We start from the raw sequence: 21,350 nt of genomic DNA, 5'->3' as shown, positions 1-21,350 counted from the left end.
TTAAGTTATGTATTCTTTTTGTGCAAAATAATATAAAGAACCGCAAAGGTTGATTGAGCTTATTTAATAGAGAATTAGTTACTTTCCAGGTTGGCTTTCTCTTGACTTAGGAGTTGACCACTTTTGTAGGAGAAGCATCCTTTTCTCACTTGTAGTGTTGCTGTTGTTGTTGAGGGGGAAAAAATAGACAATTAGCTTATTGGGATATATTGGGCTTAGTTTGTGGCATACCAATTTTTACCCTAGGCATTTTAGTTTTCTTATCTCTGCAATAGCGGTGAATATCTACAGCTTGGGTGTAGGACGAGGATGAAGGTTCATTCTCTGAGCTTGTAGATTGATTTCCAAACATTTCATTACCAGGCTAGGTAACATCTTCAGCAGAGTTTAGGGAATGACAGTGTCAGTGTTCTTCTGTTTATAAGGGCTTTGTGTGGTCAGTAGTAAGGAGGAGTCCTGAAATAAAAATATTTAAGAAAATCAAACTGAAAAATTTGTGTTTATAACACATTTAAAGGTATCTTAGTTATAGTATGTTGCTACATCACATAGTGCCAGTTGAATGGGAACATAGAATCTGAAACTTATCTTAGAAACAAAGACTAATTTTAAATTATTGTGTAAAAATGAAATATTATGCAAAATGTTTTCACGTAGCTGTTAAAAACACTTTTAATAAAGCATATCCATCCATCCAGTTCTCTAACCATCCACCTATCAATCACGTTTATATTACCACCCATCTCATGTAGTGACTCTGGGCAGTGTACAAGATAATCCAAAAAAGCCAATTAATAATACAACAATTAAAAAGATTTTTAAAATGGGGGGAGCTGTATAGAGAATTCATTCAGTTGGCCATCATGTAACCATCTGGCAGGTTCCGCTCTATTATGGGATCCAAGCCAGTTGACATAACCATGTTTTGAATGATTTCTAGAAGATCAGTAAAATTGGAGCTAGCCTCACTCACCTTGGGTGAAAGAATGCACCACAAGGTGAGCAGCATGGCAGAAAAGGGTTTCCTAGATCCCACTTGAAAAAATTCCCTATCTGAGGAGTCCTGTAACATGCCCCTTCTGCCAGACCTATGGGACAGGTAGATGTAACTGGAGAAAAGCAATTTCCCCCAAATAACCTAGGTCAGGGGTAGGCAACCTTGGCTCTTTTATGACTCGTGGACTTCAACTCCCAGAATTCCTGAGCCATTCTGGAAGTTGAAGTCCACGAGTCATAAAAGAGCCAAGGTTGCCTACCCCCTGACCTAGGGCCATGATAATGATAAACTAAGTATCAATACAAGCATTACATCTTTGTACCTGATACAACAATTGAACACACTCATTTTTGTATTCCCAAGCAGACACAAAGTTAGATTATTAGATTTGTTGTAAACAATTAGAAAATCAAGCATTCAAAGAAATTCTGTATCTAACGGAATCCAGAATCTTGCCATATGTATTCCCAAGATTTAAATCTTGAGTCCCTTTCTCTGAACCTTTATAAGCAGTGACAATTTTGCTGCTCATTTCCTGATGCTAAAGATATGCAAAGCAACTACCGGTATTTTAATGGTGAGAATCAGATCCCACTTCAGCTCTTAACAAGTGCTATGAGGGGAAAATCTATAAGAAACAGTACTTTTTTTTCTTCTACTTGATTGTATGAAATGCAGTGAGGTTCATTTTTCCTAGCCTCAGGACTCATCTCTGCTTTCAGGTCTCCATTCTTTATTGAAAAGGGTTTTCAAAGCCTGGTCAGACACAGAGAGACACGTTCCGTAATATTCCAAGAGCCAGACCCTGAAACAAAAAAACCTGGGTTTATTTATTATCAGCCAACAAGGAACTACAGACATGTAAAAAACATGATTGGTTACAAAGAAGTCTGAAGCAAAAATAGACACATTATGCTGCACCTGTCAAATGTGAAACCAAAACTTTCCCCTAGTTTTAATGAACAACTTCCTTTTGAAACCCTAACCGCTTGAAACTATGATGCATGCTTGCTTGATTGCTTACAAAACAGTGGCTACTATATTTAAAACTCTTAACATTCTGCACGGGAACACTTAAATTCATTCATACTATGAATGTGCAAAATGTTTCATGCTTGGAACACACACACACACACACTGTTTCGGCCTAACCGAAGGCCATCCACAGGCAGTAGTCACAACAGTGACAGCTCATATTTGTGTAAATTTTAGATTGCTAACAAAGAATTAAAGGGAGACTGATATGCATTTCAAAAACAAGTAAGTTTGAAATGCATATCAGTCTCCCTTTAATTCTTTGTTAGCAATCTAAAATTTACACACACACACACACACACACACACACACACACACACATATATATATATATATATATATATATATATATATATATATATATATATATATATATATATATAAAATAAAAACTATTTTTATTATATTGCTTCTGGTAAAAAAATACTCCTTTGGTATTCAATTTCTTAATTCATTAAGAGTTCTATTAGTTTTCTTGTAACTATTATTTTCTTTTGGAATGTTTTTGGAGGGGAATCTAAAGGTACTTACAACAAAATTACTTATTACTGCAGATAAATGGAGAAAGAGATAATCTTTAAAAGATTACAGATATATTTCAGCTGACCATACTGAGGGTAATTAGTTTGCTGTGGGGATGATTATGGCCTAGGGCTTTTGTTTGATTGGTTTACTGTTTTATTTTATGGTTGTTTTATAGTTACTGGTTTTACTGTTGTTATGAGCCACCCAGAGTTGCTTAAGATGGGCAGCCATATAAATCTTATAAACAAACAGACATGATGACTTCATACAACACGCTATACTAGTCTAAAGTGCTGTTGGATAGTTTGTAATTCAGTGTATTGTTGGGGTTCATATCACTGTCCTAGCATTATATGAAGTAACCAGTCTTGTTTAGCTCTAGTGTATTATATTTGCTTTAACATAGCATATAATTCAAATATAGCAGTTTTGTTTTGTTTTTGTTAATCTATTTTAAGGTGTAGAACCCAAATAATGTTTACAATTCCTTGCCTTGCCCATTTTGAAACTTAGGTTTTAGTGTAGAATATAAAGTAACTTTCCAATTCTTTATAGGAAAGTAATAGTTGAATTCCTTCATGTGTCTGTTTTAAGTGTTCTTTGAAAAAATTTATAGTGTTTTGAAATGCCAGTGAAAAGTCATTCTTGTTTCTTTGCATGTAACTACATATAAATCAGTGGTGGAATTCAAATATGAGAACAACCGGTTCTCTGTGTGGATGCCATTTCTGGAAGTCCATTCCGGGCTTGGGCAACAAAAAGTTAGCTACCAGTTCTGCCGAAGTAGTGCGAACTAGCTGAATCCCACCACTAATATAAATGTATTAAAAACTAACTTTAGACAGCAGCAAAAACACTAATCATCTGTTTCCTACATTATTGTCACAATAGAATTTATAAACAGCAGGCTAAAAATTAATGGAGAGCCCTCTGTATTCTCCTCCAAATTATAATATTCTTATACCATAATAAAACAATGTGGATGATTCAAGTTATATCAGTTTACTGACAGAAAAGATTTATGCCGTTTAGGGAGGTAAGGAACCCAGGAACAAGAGAGGGCTGCAGAGGAAAAAAAACAGAAAAAGTAATTGTGGGAGCAAAAATACACTTGAAAATGATTGAATATAGATGTATTGCTTATGAATTTATTTATTTCATCAGTTTATGTAGCTGCCCATCTCAGTGAATAACTCTGAGCAGTGAACAATAAAATAAAACAATGACAATTAGAAAAATTAAAACACATGGCAGCCAAGAATATCATTATCACAATCAAGAGATGGGACCCTTCATATACCAGAGCCCAGAAAAAGTTCTAGCAAAATATTTTTGGTTTCTTCCTGCTTTAAACTTTAAATTGTAAACTCTGTTGAGCGTTGACCTGTGATGTTGTTTTGTTTTTTAATTTCTCCATATTTGCTGGCACAATAATTATACCAGATGATTAACACTTACAAATTGTCAATATGTATAAGGCTATCATTACCTAATGTGTTAGACAACTGTCTGAATGAATATGCTTTTAAAAAATAGTTTCAGGGATATTACACATACTCACTTACATATTTATTAAATATTTTTACAAGATGAATTTCAAAATTCAGAAATTCAGAAATCCATTTCTTGAGATAGAGAAAAACTCAATTTATGTTCATGTTTTATGCTTTCTTTTTAATTGCAGGCAATGGTAGCTTGTTACCCAGGCAATGGAACAGGATATGTGCGACATGTGGATAATCCAAATGGAGACGGAAGATGTGTCACATGTATATATTACCTTAATAAAGACTGGGATGCCAAGGTAACTTTCTATTTTTGGAGAAGGTTGTAGTACATATATTAAGAAATGGCATTATTTTTATATTAATTGTAATAAGTGGTTGAGTGTTATGCTAAGTTGTTTAAACCTGCAAAAGATGAAGTGAGGAAAAAGCTAAGGTTCAAAATGAACCACGGCTTGCGACAAAAGTAAAAAATAACAAAGCTCCTTTCAACATGTAAAAAACAAGAAAAAAGTTAAGGAAATGATTGGTCTGTTAGTGGGAGAAAGTGGCAAGAAGGTGACAAGCAACAGGGAGAAAGCAAAACTACTTAACTCATTTTTTGCATCCATCTTTACACAAAGAGAAAAAAACCAGTCCAACCACTATCAAAAACAGTATCGTAAAAAATAGAATAGAAACGCAAGTTAAGATAGGCAAGAAAATGGTAAGTGAGCACCTGTCCACCCTAGACGAGTTCAAATCACCAGGACCAGATGGATTACACTCCAAGGTTTTGAAGGCACTGGCAGATGTGATCTCAGAACCACTGAACTATATCTTTTAAAGAAGGGGTCCCCAACCCCTGGTCCATGGACCAGCACCAGCCTGTAGCATGCCAGTAAGCGGGCCGCACAAATAAGCAAAGTTCCATCCTCAGGATGCAGGCAATATTCAAAACCACAGGCCCTCTGGTCCGCGGAAAAACCTTTCTCCATGGCACCCGTCCCTGGTGCCCAAAAGGTTGGGGATCTCTGTTTTAAAGATCCTGGAGAACTGGGGAACTACCAGAGAACTGGAAAAGAGCTGATGTAGTTCCCATCTTCAAAAAAGGGGGGAAAAATGGATCCAGGAAACTACAGACCTATTAGCCTGACCTCAATACCTGGAAAGATTCTGGAAAAGATAAGCAACGAATCAGCGAACACCTAGAGGCAAACAAAGTCATTACTAAAAGCCAACATGGGTTTGTCAAAAACAGATCATGCCAGACAAGGCTTATTGTATTATTTGGCCAGGTGACAAAATTAGTGGACAAGAGGAATGCTGTGGATATAATTTACTTGGACTTCAGTAAGGCATTTGATAAAGTAGAACACAACCTACTACTTGATAAGATAGAAAAATGTGGGTTAGACAGCATCACCACCAGATGGATTCATAGCTGGCTGACTGGCCATACTCAGCATGTGGTCCTCAATGGAACTGCATCTACATGGGGGGAAGCGTGTAGTGGGGTGCCGCAAGGCTCTGTTCTGGGCCCAGTGCTCTTCAACATCTTCATCAATTATTTGGATGAGGGGATAGATGGGGAACTCATCAAATCTGAGACAACACCAAGCTGGCAGGAATAGCCAACACTCCAGAAGATAGCCTTAAGATAGAGAAGGATCTGGACAGACTTGAACACTGGGCGCTATTTAACAAAATGAAATTCAATGGTGAAAAAAGTAAGGTTCTACATTTAGGCAAGAAAAACCAAATGCACAGGTATAGTATAGGTGGTACCTTGCTCACAGTAGTAACTGTGAAAGGGATCTCGGAGTCCTAGTGGACAATCACTTCAATATGAGCCAGCAGTGTGCTGCAGCTGCCAGAAAAGCCAACATAGTGCTAGGCTGCATTAACAGAGGAATAGAATTAAGATCATGTGAAGTATTAATACCACTTTACAATGCCTTGGTAAGGCCATACTTGGAATACTGCATCCAGTTTTGGTCACCACGATATAAAAAAAGATGTTGAGACTCTAGAAAGTGCAGAGAAGAGCAACAAAGATGATCAGGGGACTGGAGGCTAAAACATATAAGGAACGGCTACTGGAATTGGGTGTGTCTAGTTTAATGAAGAGAAGGACGAGAGGTGACATGATAGCAGTATTCCAATATCTGAGGGGCTACCACAAAGAAGAGGGAGTTAAGCTATTCTCCAAAGCACCTGAAGGCAGGACAAGAAGCAACGGATGGAAACTAACCAAAGAGAGCAGAAACCTAGAACTAATGAGAAATTTCCTGACGGTTAGAACAGTTAATCAGTGGAACAACCTGTCTCCAGAAGCTGTGAATGCTCCAACACTGAAGTTTTTAAGAAAAGACTGGAGAGCCATTTGTCTGAAATGGTATAGGACAGTGATGGCGAACCTTTTAGAGACCAAGTGCCCAAACTGCAACCCAAAACTCACTTATGTATTGTCAGGTGCCGGGTGGGTGTGGCCCATTGGTTGGGCGTGGCTGCGGTGATAACGGCAGACAGGGTGGGACTAAAAAGTTCAATCAATTCCAACTTTGCGAGATCTTTTTTTCCCCACGAGAAGTTGAAATTGATTGATTGAACCTTTTTTTTTTTGCACATGGTGGCAGAGGCCTAAAGCGAAAAGATATTATAAAACCCAGCTAAAGGCCTAGGGACAACTGGGACAACTGCATGCCAACTGTGGCCCGTGTGCCATAGGCTTGCTACCACGGGTATAGGGTTTCCTGACTGAGCAGGGGATTGGACTAGATGACCTCCAAGGTCCCTTCCAATTTTTGTTGTTGTTGTTGATGATGATGATGATAATAATAATAATAATAATAATAATAATAATAATAGTAATAATAATAATAATAATAAAAAATAAGATGGTTTTCCCTAATTTTTTAACTGACACCCTTGAATACCTGGCATACCTATTCTTAAGATTGCATTTGCAACTAAGCCTGGGTCTCCAGGGCAAATATATTCTGTCTAGGACCGAAAATGTTATCGAGTTCTACTTTTGAAAAATATATTGAAAATTCTATTATGTAAACTGAGACCTTTAGCCTTAAGTAATTCTCCTACCCTCAGATTATGTTTTTACGACAATAAACGTCATGTTTTGTGGTTGTTGGTAAAGTAATTCAAATGAAAATGTAATAAATGTACCGTATTTTCCGGCATATAAGACTGGGCGTATAAGACGACCCCCTACATTTCCTGTTAAATTATAGGGTTTGGGCTATACTCGCCGTATAAGACTACCCCTCTTCCAACGCACACCAAATAAAAATTAAAAAACATCAGATTTGATTTTAATATGGTAATTTTAATTCAAATGCTTATGACATGCAGGTACTTAGTAGGAAAACTGTCACTTATAAACATAAGGCTGTTTGTCATCAAACATGTAAACATAAAACAGTGCAAGTGGATTAAACTTTAATAATAATAATAATAACACGAAGAAGAAGAAGAAGAAGAAGAAGAAGAAGAAGAAGAAGAAGAGGAAGAGGAAGAAGAAGAAGAAGAAGAAGAAGGAGGAAGGGACCTTGGAGGTCATCTAGTCCAACCCTCTGCTAAGGCAGGAAACCCTATACCATTTCAGACAAATGGCTGTCCAGTCTCTTCTTAAAAACTTCCAGTGTTGGAACATTCACCACTTCTGGAGGCAGGTTGTTCCACTGGTTAATTGTTCTAACTGTCAGGAAGTTTCTCCTTAGTTCTAGGTTGCTTCTCTCCTTGACTAGTTTCCATCCATTGCTTCTTGTCCTGCTTTCAGGTGCTTTGGAGAATAGCTTGGCTCCCTCTTCTTTGTGGCAGCCCCTGAGATATTGGATCACTGCTATCATGTCACCCCTCACACTTCTCTTCGTTAAACTACACATACCCAATTCCAGCAACCGTTTCCTATTTTCCTAATTCACTTTTTCACTTTTCCTAATTCACTCTAAAGCTTTCCCTGCGCAGAGCCTTAAGTAACACCAGCTGCCTGCAATTAGTGCAGGTTCGCATCCCACCAGGCTCAAGGTTGACTCAGCCTTCCATCCTTCCGAGGTAGGTAAAATGAGGACTCAGATTGTTGGGAGCAATAAGCTGACTTTGTAATAATGCTGCTTGTGGGGGGTGGGTGAAAGCTCTAATAAGCAGGCATATACATAGAATGAAGGCTATTGCTAAGCACATTGATTTGTGCTTTAAATTGTAAGCCGCCCTGAGTCTTCGGAGAAGGGTGGGATATAAATGGGATTAAAAAAAAAGACCAAATGGGAGATCCGCTCCAGGTTTTCCAGCCAGCCCGCCCAGTTCCTGAGTCAAATGTGTCCTTAGAGCTAAGCAGCTGCTCTGGCTGTGGCATTCCCCACCTGCCTTTCAAGTTGGGATAGACTACAGCTGCTCTTCAACTTTAGAAGGAAAGACGCCCAGACCCCAGCCTGTAAAAAATCACAGACTGCAGCTTCTTCTCCAATTGGTCCCGCTTTCCCTGCGCAGACTAAATGGGAGATCCGCTCCAGGTTTTCCAGCCAGCCCTGTCCCTAAAGTTTCAGCACCCGGGGTATAAGACGACCCCTGACTTTTGAGAAGATTTTCATGGGTTAAAAAGTCGTCTTATACGCCGGAAACTACGGTACTTATGATAAAATACCAAATGTGTTATATCTTTAATTGTGGTGTTCAGTGTATATGTTGAAAGGGAGGAGGGGAAGGAAGAGGAAGAATAATCTTTTGGAAAGTTTGTGAAAAGACAGCCAGAAGATAATTTCTACCATCTTCGTTTGATGGCCCTTTATAACTGTAATTTTCTATTACTTATGCTTCCTCCTGAATAATTTTGGAATATTAGGAAGTATTGCCATTATTGCTGTTATCTATTGTAGCAGATAACAATATTTTACAATAACTGATAACTACTAAAACTGTGAATTCCTGTTGAATTTTTTTCAAGGTAAGTGGGGGTATTCTTCGAATATTCCCAGAAGGCAAAGCCCAGTTTGCTGATATTGAACCTAAATTTGATAGACTGCTGTTCTTCTGGTCTGATCGCCGTAACCCTCATGAAGTACAGCCTGCATTTGCTACAAGGTGAGATGAATGAATCGTACATACAGATTTTAAAGAAGCATGGCAGAGTGTGAAATGTTAAAAACTTGTTTTAGCTTTCAAAAATTATTATTAATTGTGTTAATTACATCTGGAAAGTTACAGATGAACAAAACTTTCTTCACATTTAAAATATTTATTGCAATTTGGGGGTCTACCCTGCTGCTGCTATTTGTGGGCCATCAGAGTCAAAGTCTATCAGTTTAAGTACTGTAGAATATATAATAAATAAAAAGTTAGAATTTTGGACTACTATTTTGCAATAATGAACCTTTAATGGATCTTGTTTTAGTGGAGTTGGGTTTAGTGAAAAAGTCTAGTGATTATATTGAATGTAAAAATAAAGAAATAAACTTTGGCTGGATTGTTCTATGTTGTTCTTGGGCTGGGCCTGTACTCTTTCAGGGATTGCAAAAAAAGTAAATAAATTTAATTTATTATGGTATTATTTTAATTAATGCTATGGCAAAAAATAAACCATTTCAATTATAAATTGAAAAATTAAGAAACCATTACATGGTGTAAGTTAGGAATATCCATCAAATGTTTTATTAAGAATTAATAGACTGGTAAAATTAATTTGAAGCATATTAATCAGAAGATACTTCAATATTTCTTCTTTTCATATTGATTTAAAAATGAATTTCCATAAATTACAGAGGTTTCGGTTCTAGAGAGATTAAGATAGCAGGTATCTTGAGCTTCACTTTAAAAATTGCCTAGTTCCCTAATAATTTATATAAACTGAAAGATCATGATATTCATGGACCCCATTTAAGGGGGAAATAATTCTATAAAACTGATAAAATGTTTTGGAATTGTACTTTTCAAGTATAATAGAAATAATCTAAACTAATCTTGACAGAAACATGATTTTAATGTACCATTACTGCTTCATCTTTTTCGTTATTTTAAAGGTACGCAATAACAGTGTGGTATTTTGATGCAGATGAAAGAGCCCGTGCAAAAGTAAAATACTTAACAGGTAAGTAAGTTCCCATATTTTCTTACTGGGTGTTTTACAAATATCTTATTTGAATTTGGTCTAGTAGGATAATTCTAAATTATTTTTAAAAACTATGACTAATCAAAATTACGCTGTTATCTAGAGCATAGAAATTGATTTACTGTCACTGTATTAAAATGTCAAGCACTAGCCACTCTAGGGGGATAGTTTACTAAAACTGACTACTTTGGCAAAAATAGGATTATATATTGTGTTAGATTACTTTTCCTGTGTAAGAATTAAGAGTGAATTGGGGGAAGTATGTAGCCTTTGAATAGGCACATTGCATAGTTTCTAAAAGATGAGGATCTATTTGCTTGATTCTTTGAAATGTCCTGAAATTTTGCTTCTACTTGCTGACTGTCCATCAAAGGATCTGCATTGTCAGAATTAACAGTCTTAGTTTGTTTAGTAACCTGTTTGTTTTATGTCCTATTTTTCTGCAAAAATTGCTTGAGACAGCTAACTGTACAAAATATGGAACCAAATAATTCCAACTATTTTAAAACAGAATCAGCCATTAAAATAGGGAGATCCAAATTCAAATAGCCCCTCAGTGGGAGATTCAGTGAATGATGATCCAATTTACCGTACATGGTTGCTGTGGGGGGGGGGAAGGAAGAGGGAGCACTCTTGTCTTCCTGAATAAAAAGGAGAATATAGGTAATCCCTGAGTTAGGAGCATTCACTTAACGCTCATTCGAAGTTAAGTGATGAGCACCCCCTAGTGCTTACGAGCAACTCCCGAAATTACGAATATTGCAGCACCACGGCAGTCATTCGCCCTTACGAGCGACCGCAAAGGCTCTGCAATATTCACCCTGGTTATTCCCTCCCTCCCCCACCCCCGCCCCGGGTCTCCCTAGGCACCAGGCCTTCAGTACTCACCCGGCAAAGATCGAGATCCTTTGCTTTCTTGGCTGCTCCAGGCCTTCGGTGCGTTTGTAGAGAATGGAGGCCTAAAGTGACTCCAAGATCATGCAAGATCCCACGCTACTGATCTTGCATGATCTCATGGTACTTTAGGCCTCTGTTCACTGCAACAGAGGGGGACGCTTCCATGTGCCTCTGGAGGCCGGATCGAGGCTCTGGAGGCCTTTTCCAGGCTGCTGCCGCCTGGATCTGAGGCTGGGGAACACTTATGTATCCCTCCAGCAGCCCATTTCCAGGTGGCAGGGAGGGGGCATGGAAGCGTTCCCCAACCTCAGATCCAGGCGGCAGCAGGAACCGTGGCAGAGAGGAGATGGATCTTTTCCAGGTCTGGTGCGGCAGGAAGGGAGGGGGAAGTATGAGGTATCTTAGTGGGTTGGGGAGGTCTTAGGGGCCTGTTCCATCACTAGGCCCCCCCAGTGGCTTCCCCACCTGAGATACCTCTTGTTCACTTAATGAGCTGTGTGCGTTTTAACGAGCAAGGGAGTGATCTTGTTCGAGGTATGAGATTCACTCCACAGGTTTGTCAGTTACGAGTGGAATGGGCAGGCTCCATTACACTCATTTATTTATATTTATATTTAAATTTATATACCGCCCTATTCCCGTAGGACTCAGGGCGGTTTACAGGGAAAATTAAAAGTTAAAATACATCATATACAATTAAAAACGATTAAAACTAAGATTAAATTAATCCCTGAACTTAACTAAAACCCCATTAATTAAAAATTAAAACCCCTCATAACTCGAGGTCTACTTGTATAACTCAACAAGCAACAGGAACAGTCAGGATGCTGGGTGGGTGGCACTGTGTTGTGCTGATTCACCTTTCTCTGGATTGATTCTAGTCAGTGGGTGTTGGAGGGGGAATCTTTGCCTTAGCCCTTACTCTATGGGGTGCCAAAGGGTTCAGTGCCCTATTCAGCATCTAGTTAAGATCGCTACGTGAGCTTATCCATCACCATGGGATGGGGTGTTATCGGTATGCTGGTGATACCCAATTATACATCTTTACCCCTGGTGAATTAAGCAATGTCCTGGATGTCTTCCCTTGGTGTTTAGAGGCTGTGAGGGTCTGGATGGGGAACGATAGGCTTCAGTTGAACCCTGGTGTTGGGTTTGAGGGGTTGCCAGATCTAGGACTATGCGAACTTCAGTGCTGAGATGGGGTTGCCCCCCTAACAGATCTGGTGTGCTACCTGGGATCCTCCTGAACTCACAACTCCTGCTTAAATAGCAGGTGAGTGTGATGGCTAAGAGGGCCTTTGCACAATTTCGTATTCTGTGCCAGATGTGCTCATTTCCATCAGCTCTGTTCACAGTCACTGATGCCCTAATCACCTGATTAGACTACTGAAATGCACTCTATGTGGGACTGCCCTTGAAGAATATCTGGAAACTTACTTACTTTGTTTGTTTGTTTGTTTGTTTAAATGAAAATTACAAATTTGAACAAAGCAAATAAGAAAATCAAAATGTGACAGACAAGCTAGGCACGTCAGTGCACTTACACACTCCCCCTTAGGGACCTCTTAAATGTGGAGTGAGGTCCACAGAAGTTAAATTAGAATTAAAACCATAAACCTTTAACTTCAACTGGTATGAAATGCAGTGGCACTTGCAGTTATATGTGTCTCTAGACCAGTGTTTCCCAACCTTGGCCACTTGAAGATGTGTGGACTTCAACTCCCAGAATTCCCCACTCAGCATAGCTGACTAGGGAATTCTGGGAGTTGAAGTCCACACATTTTCAAGTGACCAAGGTTGGGAAACACTGCTCTAGACAACACGCATTACAACCCTGGTTACCAGTTTGTTTTTTAAGTTTCAGTTCAAGGTGCTGTTTTTTTAACTTGTAAAGCCCTACATGGGCCAGATTATTCGAGGCACCACTTCTCCCCAATTATATCTGCCTGTCCTATTGGTTCCAGCTGAATAGAGCAGTCCTGTCAGGGAACTAACTACATTTGATGGGACTCAGGAGGCAGATTTCTCTGCTGTGTCACCCACTTCAAGGACTAATTGTGGGCTCAAACATGGTTGTAAGTTGAGGACTAACCAGTAAAGGGACTTTTTTGTGAGATGGGTGGCCGTATACATTTGATGAATAAATAAATAACGTAAAAATGAAACTAAGATGCTGTGTTAAGTATAACAAAATAATAATTGTTTTAACACTCGAAAGCCAAGTGCAAAGATGTGCCTTGATGCTGGGTTTTTTTCCCCAAATTCAGTCATTAGCTTTGTATAATTCAGTATGTCCTGTTAGTTAATAATTATTTTAATAGTGAATTAATATTTAACTTGGTTTTAAACAGGCATTAATTGTGAAGTTCTAAAAATATGTATTATATTTTGTTTTAAAGTTTAATAAAAGGAAAATTATAACTTATTTTCAATCCATGTATCACTACCATCTCTCCATATTAATATCCTCCCTTTTTTGCAGGTGAAAAAGGTGTGAGGGTTGAACTAAATAAACCTTTGGATTCAAATGGAAAAGAACATTTGTAAAGCCTTTGGTCTTACAGTTCCCTCCTCTACATCCTGGCTCTTTTCACCTCACCTTCATCAAACTTTGGTGATCTATTAACTTTTGAATGTGAATAATAATAAAAAGAAAATCAACACCAAATCAGGATTTTGAATCAGTAAACAATGGGTTTCAATATTGCATCAAATGGCATTTTAACTGCTGAAGCATTGTAACTCCACGACTATGACTCCAGTCCTGTGACTGCTAATGTAAAGATAAGCATTGACAAGAAACAGTTTACACATGAAGTGCCCAACAGTAGAGATTTTCTATCATTCATCTTTTGACATTCAGTTCAGAGCTGTTCATCTTACTCTTTAAAAAAGTGATAAATATGGAGTTTAAATAATTTTGTATGACTAGGCTCAGTGATCAAAATTGAACAAAACATTGTCCAAAGTAGCATTTATCTATTTTTGTAAATCTGCTATTTTCCCCATTATTCTACCACATAAAACTTAATTTAAATAAATGAAATGCCAGTAAATGATTGTCTTTTTACCTAAAATCTAAAAAGGAGCACTTTAATAATCATCTAAGAACCCATTTTTTCATATCTTATACTGATTTGATTGATTGTATTGTGTTCTCTCTGAAACTTAAGCAACATGAAAAAGATGCCTGTCTTTCTGTCAGTTACTTATGGCTTAACTTACCGAATCCAGAAAGTAACCATTTTTTAATCTGTTTCATTTGGGTTTTTCTAAGTGACTGGCTGGCCACTAAGTGAACTTCACACTATCTGTACTGTCATAGTGTTGAACGCTATGGGTGTACTCCACTGGGAACTTCAATCTGTGAACCCATTTGATGGAAACGCAGTTCTTCAAAGAAAAGCTGGGCTCTTGTGCAACTTCTGCAGATGAATTACTAGGTGGATTCTGTCCACAGATATCATTCAATACCTAAACGGAAAGGGCTTTTCTAGGCTTTTAGATGAAGCAACACCCCCATCTATTACTTCGATGGGAGATCTGTCTTAACTCATTTCAAAGCTTTCTCTCATTTGTGTGAGTTAAAATCAGAGATAACGTTTTCTCTCAAAACATTATCATCCCCCATCATTTACTGTTTGCCCCTTGATCCTCTTACATAGTGTCAGGGGTAGATTAAATACATTAAGACTGAAGTGCATCACTGCAGGCTTAATATGTGAAGGATTTCATACTGTGGAGAAATTTTTACAATGGTCTGATGTTTCTGGAAAAATAACAGTGAGGAACAGTAACATTCATTTACCAGCTATGTGAAATTTATTTTAGTTTTCTGCTGAAATGTGATTTCCCTGAAGGGGGAAGCTTTTAAATTCTCCCAGCCTTACCGATAGCATCACCAATCCCTTTTTTGCCTCACTTAATCAAAATAAAGTAAGTGTACAGAAATGTTTCTCTGTATACAACTTAACATCTGTATAGTTTGTATTCTTAAAAGTCCTTTTCTATGGAAAGCTCGGTAATTTTTATTTAAAAAAAACTTACTATTCATGTAAAACATGAAAAACAACAAGGATCGTGCTTAACGACCATTGACAGAAGGGAGAAAATTCAACATTATAATAACATGCTGGGGAAAGTTACAAAAAAAATCTGGGTGTTTTTTTGTTGTTGTTCCCTTCTGTTCCCTTCTCCAAAAATTACTTACTAGCTGTCAAACTTGCAATAGTTTAACTTTTCTCTCCATCCTGGTAAATCAGAAGAAAACACATTTTTTAAGTGCCTCTGGAAGCCTGGCCAAGGAGTGTAAATTCTTTACTGACTGGTCTGCAGCGCAATGCACAGTTTAGGTCTAGTAAATCTAACTTTTAACTGCTTTTGTATTATGTTTAATGTGTTAAAATGCAAACCTAAGACTTTACTTTGTTGTCCCATTATTCAAAGGTATCAGCATCTTACGTTTGCGCTTGCTGGGGAGATATATGATCTCTTTAATATCTTCATTATTTACAAAATTTACCAAACCGGGGCCTCTGATGCCCATTTGAAAACAGTTCACGTCAGTTAAATTTTCAGCCTGGGGCATCACCAAATAGAAACCTGTTTCCGACTGTCCTATGGCCTGTATTTCTATTTAGTCCTGGTTAAAGATAAAGCTTCATGATGCTATTTTTATTTCATGACATTAGCCAGCTGTAAAACAAGACTTTTATCTAGCAGGCAAAGAAATGCAGGATTCATTTGCAGATTTATTACAAAGTCATGTAACTTTTGAAAATCGGTGTTCCTTCCTGAAAGAGCTCTGGAGTTGCTTGTAAAGCTAATCTAATTAAAAGATTATAAAAGTTCTTGAAACAATGTGGTTATTTTGTAATTATGTAACTCTTTTAAAGCCTATGCCACAGCCACTGATTTGTAATCTGATAAACTGTGAGTGCGCGTGTGTGTGCCTGTTTTTAGCAGGCAGTGACACTGTAACTGTAGCCCAAAGTCTGTTAGCTTTATTTATAAACCCTGTTTTTAATTATCTAATCTAGCTGTGATTGTTTTTAAAAGTGAGGCTGCTGAGGGAAAATAAGCAGAGGGAGAAAAGTGCTGTGGCCTGTTAGTAAGTCAACACTATGATGATAAACATTTTATCTCTTACTACCTTAGTGCCTCCCTTGCTGTAAACACAGTTCTTGATTGAGAGTCGTAGAGAGGTATTCTGAGTATATCCACACAAACTCAATTCAGAGATTCACAATCCTGCCCTTGTGTCTTCTAATCCAGGGCTTTTCGACCTTTTTACAGATTGTACCACCTTTAGGTTATGGCAATATTTGAGTACCACCACTCAGCTAGCATGGTGTCAAAAACGTGATGAAACCCCCCCAAAGGAAAAAAGTTATAAAATATAAGTAGTCCTCGACTTACAATGGTTCGCTTAGTGACTTCGAAGTTACAGCAGCACTGGAAAAAGTGACTTATGATCATGTTTCATACTTATGACCATTGCAGCCCCCCCCAGGGTCACATGATTTACATTCGGATGCTTGGCAACTGATTCATGTCTATGATGATCACAATGTTTCAGGGTCATGTGATCCCCTTTTGCAACCTTCTGACAAGCAAAATCAATGGGGAAACCAGATTCGCTTAACAACCACGTTACTAATTTAACAGCTGCAATGATTCACTTAACGAATGTGGCAAGAAAAGCCATAAAATAGGACAAAACTCATTTAACAAATTTCTCACTTAGCAACATAAATTTTGGGCTCAGTTGTGGTCGTAGGTTGAGGACTATCTGTACACCCACTTACCACACTTTTAATGAACTTCTGCCTGTTTCTTTCAAATTAATCTTTGCACTGTTCTATCCCCTTCTCTCCCTCTGCTTGTCTCAAAGAAACCTGTCTCTTTCTCCATCCCCTTCTTTTTCCCCATCGTCTTTTTTTCTCTCCTTTTCCCACCAAAACCACCTCTTTTTATATCCTCTCCCCCCCCCCCTTCCTCTTCGGTACAACTCCAGCTGTCTCCCCAAGGCTGTGTGCTGCTCCTGGAAGCGCCAATCAGCTGGAACCATGTGCCAATCCTGGGCAGTCAGCTGAGCCCCAGCAATACTGTAGCTCCAGCTGACTCACCCACAGGCCTGTGCAGTGTTGCTGTGTTTCAGCTCATCTCCCCCACTACACTTTTACACTTTTTTTTACAGTGCTTTTCAACCTGTCTTATGCATACCACCTGCCAGGTGCTGACATACCACAGGTTGAAATGCACTATTCTAATCCACAAAAAGCAAAATGTGCTATCTGGATACATTTCAAGGCTAGTCATCTCCCAGGGAAGGGACAATTACATATATACATACACTTGTATACGTACACTTGTCAGAAGACACTAGAAGGATTCACTTTTAATTGCCTACATAAAGCACTGGTTTCAGATTATGAGTTATTTTTAAATTGGTTAGAGATCTTCAGATGGTTCAAACCATCTTTAAATAAAATCAGTAGTTCACTTTGTTTTTTGCATTGTTAGAAGAAACTTTGTTTTGAGAAATTTAATTTTCTGACCATCTTTTTACTACAAATGTGTTTTTAATTGAATAAGTTTTAAGTCAAAACAATAAGCAAATGTCTTTCTACAACACATAAATAAATGCAAGAGCCTTAGTTTACGTTCTGATGTACTTTTATTATTTCTAATATTTAGGGAGACCTCTCTATAAGAGTATACAAGTAACCATACATATAAAAATAACAGTAAAATACAATGCAGTTTAGAAAAAACTACAGTACAAAAATGTAAACTATCAGCCTTTTGGGCTACGATATATATACATTGCTTGACAACAAATTGCCTTTTAAATGTAAATAATGTGACATTCTTGTTATGCAGTATAGTAAATCTGGAGATTCTTCATAACAATGTCTACACAGTTGGTTACAATAAAAATATTATTTTTATTATTTTATTATTTTATCTTATTTAATTCTATTTTAAAGTGTACTTATTTGTATTGTTTTAACTCGCCCTGTAAACCGCCCTGAGTCCTTCGGGAATAGGGTGGTATATAAAATCAAATAAATAAATAAAATAAAAAAATGAATAAATTTGATCAGTTACTTGAATAAGTCACGTATGTCTTGTTCTATGCTTGTTTTATATATTTTTGTTAATTGTTGTTGTTGTTAGCTGCGAAGTCGTGTCCGACCCATCGCGACCCTATGGACAATGTTCCTCCAGGCCTTCCTGTCCTCTACCATCTTCTGGAGTCCATTTAAGCTCACGCCTACAGCTTCAGTGACTCCATCCAGCCACCTCATTCTCTGTCGTCCCCTTCTTCTATTGCCCTCGATCTTTCCCAGCATTAGGCTCTTCTCCAGTGAGTCCTTCCTTCTCATTAGGTGGCCAAGTATTTGAGTTTTAGCTTCAGGATCTGGCCTTCTAAAGAGCAGTCAGGGTTTATCTCCTCTAGGACTGACCGGTTTGATCGCCTTGCAGTCCAAGGGACTCGCAGGAGTCTTCTCCAGCACCATAGTTCAAAGGCCTCAATTCTTTGGCGCTCAGCCTTTCTTATGGTCCAACTTTCACTGCCATACATTGCAACTGGGAAGACCATAGCCTTGACTATACGCACTTTTGTTGACAGGGTGATGTCTCTGCTTTTTAGTGTGCTGTCTAGATTTGCCATGGCTTTCCTCCCCAGGAGCAAGCGTTTGTTAATTAGCAATGTCAATTGAATTCAGATGGATACCATCTAGACTCTGTAATTATGCTCAAGCTGCATTACCCAGAAGGCATAGAACATAATGTACAGATTATAATAGAACAATTATTTGTCTCACATGATGTCATGAGGCAAACTCCATCCTTACATGTTTGTATCAGTCTAATGCAAGCACATAAGTTGTAGATTTTGCATCATGACACATTTTTATTTTATTTATTTTTATTTTAATTCCATTTATATCCCGCCCTTCTCCGAAGACTCAGGGCGGCTTACAAGCTTAGCAGTATCCTTCATTCTATGTTGGCCCCTTCATGGATGCCTGTGATTATAATCATGGTTTCCTTTACATTTTTCTTCATATTTTTCTTCTAAAAGTTGCTTCATATTCTATTTACCTCAATATTCTAATGCAAAGTTTTTACGTCATCCCTCTTTTTTGTATCTAGTGAATCTTTTAACTTTTTTTGTTCCTATATCTGTTGCCATAATTCAATCAGCTTTGGGAGCAAACCTGTTTCTTGTATCTATACGTCTGCTGTTAATACCCTAAAGTTTTGTTTCTTTGTACAGAGTAGTTTTGATGTATTATCTGAATCCAGCCAAAATGTAGCTTGTTTAATACAGTATAATCCATAATGCGTGAACACAATAATTGTCAACTTACATTTGTTTTGGCAAATTTTCTGCTTGTTTTTCCATATTGTTAAATGGAAATGTATTTTACAGTCTGTCTTTTCACTACATTGGTTTGATGCACTTTTCAAACAACTGTAGTTTATGTTTTAGTTGAGCTTATATTATTTTAAACCGGAATAACAGGCAAGTTGGGCCTTGGAGTACAAAATGAAGCAGGGCACAGGCTGACAGAATTTTGTCAAGAGAATACAATGGTCATAGCAAACACTTTTCCAACAACCCAAGAGACGGCTGTACACATGGACATCACCAGACAGTCAACACAGAAATCAGATTGACTGTGCTTTGCAGCCAAAGATGGAGAAGCTCTATACAGTCAGTAAAACCAAGACCAGGAGCTGACTGTGGCTCAGACCACGAGCTTCTCGTTGCAAAATTTAGGCTTAAACTGAAGAAAGTAGGGAAAAGCACAAGGCCACTTAGGTATGAACTAAATCATATCCCTGAAGAATATGCAGTAGAGGTGAGAAATAGATTTAAGGAATTAGATCTCATAGGCAGAGTGCCTGAAGAATTATGGACGGAGGTTTGCAACATTGTACAAGAGGTAGCAACTAAAACCATCCCAGAGAAAAAGAAATGCAAGAAAGCAAAATGGCTGTCTGAGGAAGCTTTGCAAATACTGTAGCTGAGGAAAGGAGGGAAGCAAAAGGCAAGGGAGAAAAAGAAAGATACACCCAACTGAATGGAGAATTCCAGAAAATAGCTAGAAGAGATATGAATGTCTTTTTAAATTAACAGTGCAAATAATTAGAAGAAAACAATAGAATAGGGAAGACCAGAGATCTCTTCAAGAAAATTGGAGAGGAAGGGAACGTTTCATGCAAAAGGATCAAAATGGCAGGGACCTAACAGAGGGTGGAAAAATTACACAGAAGAACTATACAAGAACGAGCTTAACGTCCCTGATAACCACAATAAGGTGGTCACTGACCTCGAGCCAGACATCCTAGAATGTGAAGTGAAGTGGGCCTTAGGAAAGCTGAGCCACAACAAAGCTAGTGGAGGTGACAGTATTCCAACTGAGCTATTCAAAATCTTAAAAGACGATGCAGTAAAAGTGCTACACTCAAATTTGCAAGCAAATTTGGAAAACTCAACAGTGGCCACAGGATTGGAAAAGATCAGTTTACATTCCAATTCCAAAGAAGATAGTTTGAATGTTCAAACTATCGCACCATTGCACTCATTTCACATGCTAGTAAAGTTATGCTTAAAATCCTACAAGCTAGACTTCAGCAGTATGTGGATCGAGAACTGCCAGAAGTACAGGCAGGATTTCAAAGAGGCAGAGGAACTAGAGATCAAATTGCCAACATACACTGGATCATGGAGAAAGCTAGGGAGTTCCAGAAAAACATCTACTCCTGCTTCATTGACTATGCTAAAGCATTTGATTGTGTGGATCACAACAAACTGTGGCCAGTTCTTAAAGAGATAGGAGTACCAGACCATCTTATTTGTCTCTTGAGAAACCTATATGCAGGTCAAGAAGCAACAGTGAGAACTGGACACGGAACCACTGATTGGTTCAAAATTGGGAAAGGAGTCCGGCAAGGCTGTATACTGTTGCCCTGCCTATTTAACTTATATGCAGAGCACATCATGAGAAAGGCAGGGTTAAATGAATCAAAAGTTGGAATTAAGATTGCCGGGAGAAATATCAACAACCTACGATATGCAGATGATACCACTCTAATGGCAGAAAGTGAAGAAGAACTAAAGAACCTCTTGTGGGTGAAGAGAGTGCAAAAGTTGGGTTGAAACTTAACAAGAAGAAAACCAAGATCATGGCATCCGGCCCTCTCAATTCCTGGCAAACAGATGGGGAAGAAATGGAGGTAGTGACAGATTTTATTTTCCTGGGCTCCA

At 38.1% G+C, this 21,350-nt stretch overlaps 1 protein-coding gene across 1 annotated transcript in view; it reads left to right on the top strand.

Annotated features, from left to right (window-relative positions):
• The window catches only part of EGLN1 (egl-9 family hypoxia inducible factor 1), a 29,531-nt gene extending 9,076 nt beyond the window's left edge, over positions 1-20,455 (top strand). The window contains exons 2-5 of the mRNA XM_081315290.1: positions 4,242-4,361; positions 9,005-9,141; positions 10,077-10,144; positions 13,545-20,455. Of these exons, the coding sequence (XP_081171416.1) occupies positions 4,242-4,361; positions 9,005-9,141; positions 10,077-10,144; positions 13,545-13,609 (390 nt within the window). The 3' untranslated portion in view covers positions 13,610-20,455. The remainder of the gene's footprint in view (positions 1-4,241; positions 4,362-9,004; positions 9,142-10,076; positions 10,145-13,544) is intronic.
• The last annotated feature ends 895 nt before the right edge of the window (positions 20,456-21,350 follow it).

The sequence above is a fragment of the Vipera berus genome (assembly GCF_964194415.1).
Source record: "Vipera berus genome assembly, chromosome: 1".
Taxonomy (NCBI): Eukaryota; Metazoa; Chordata; class Lepidosauria; order Squamata; family Viperidae; genus Vipera; species Vipera berus.
Note: the sequence above shows the minus strand (reverse complement) of the source record. Positions and strands in the feature narration are given on the sequence as shown.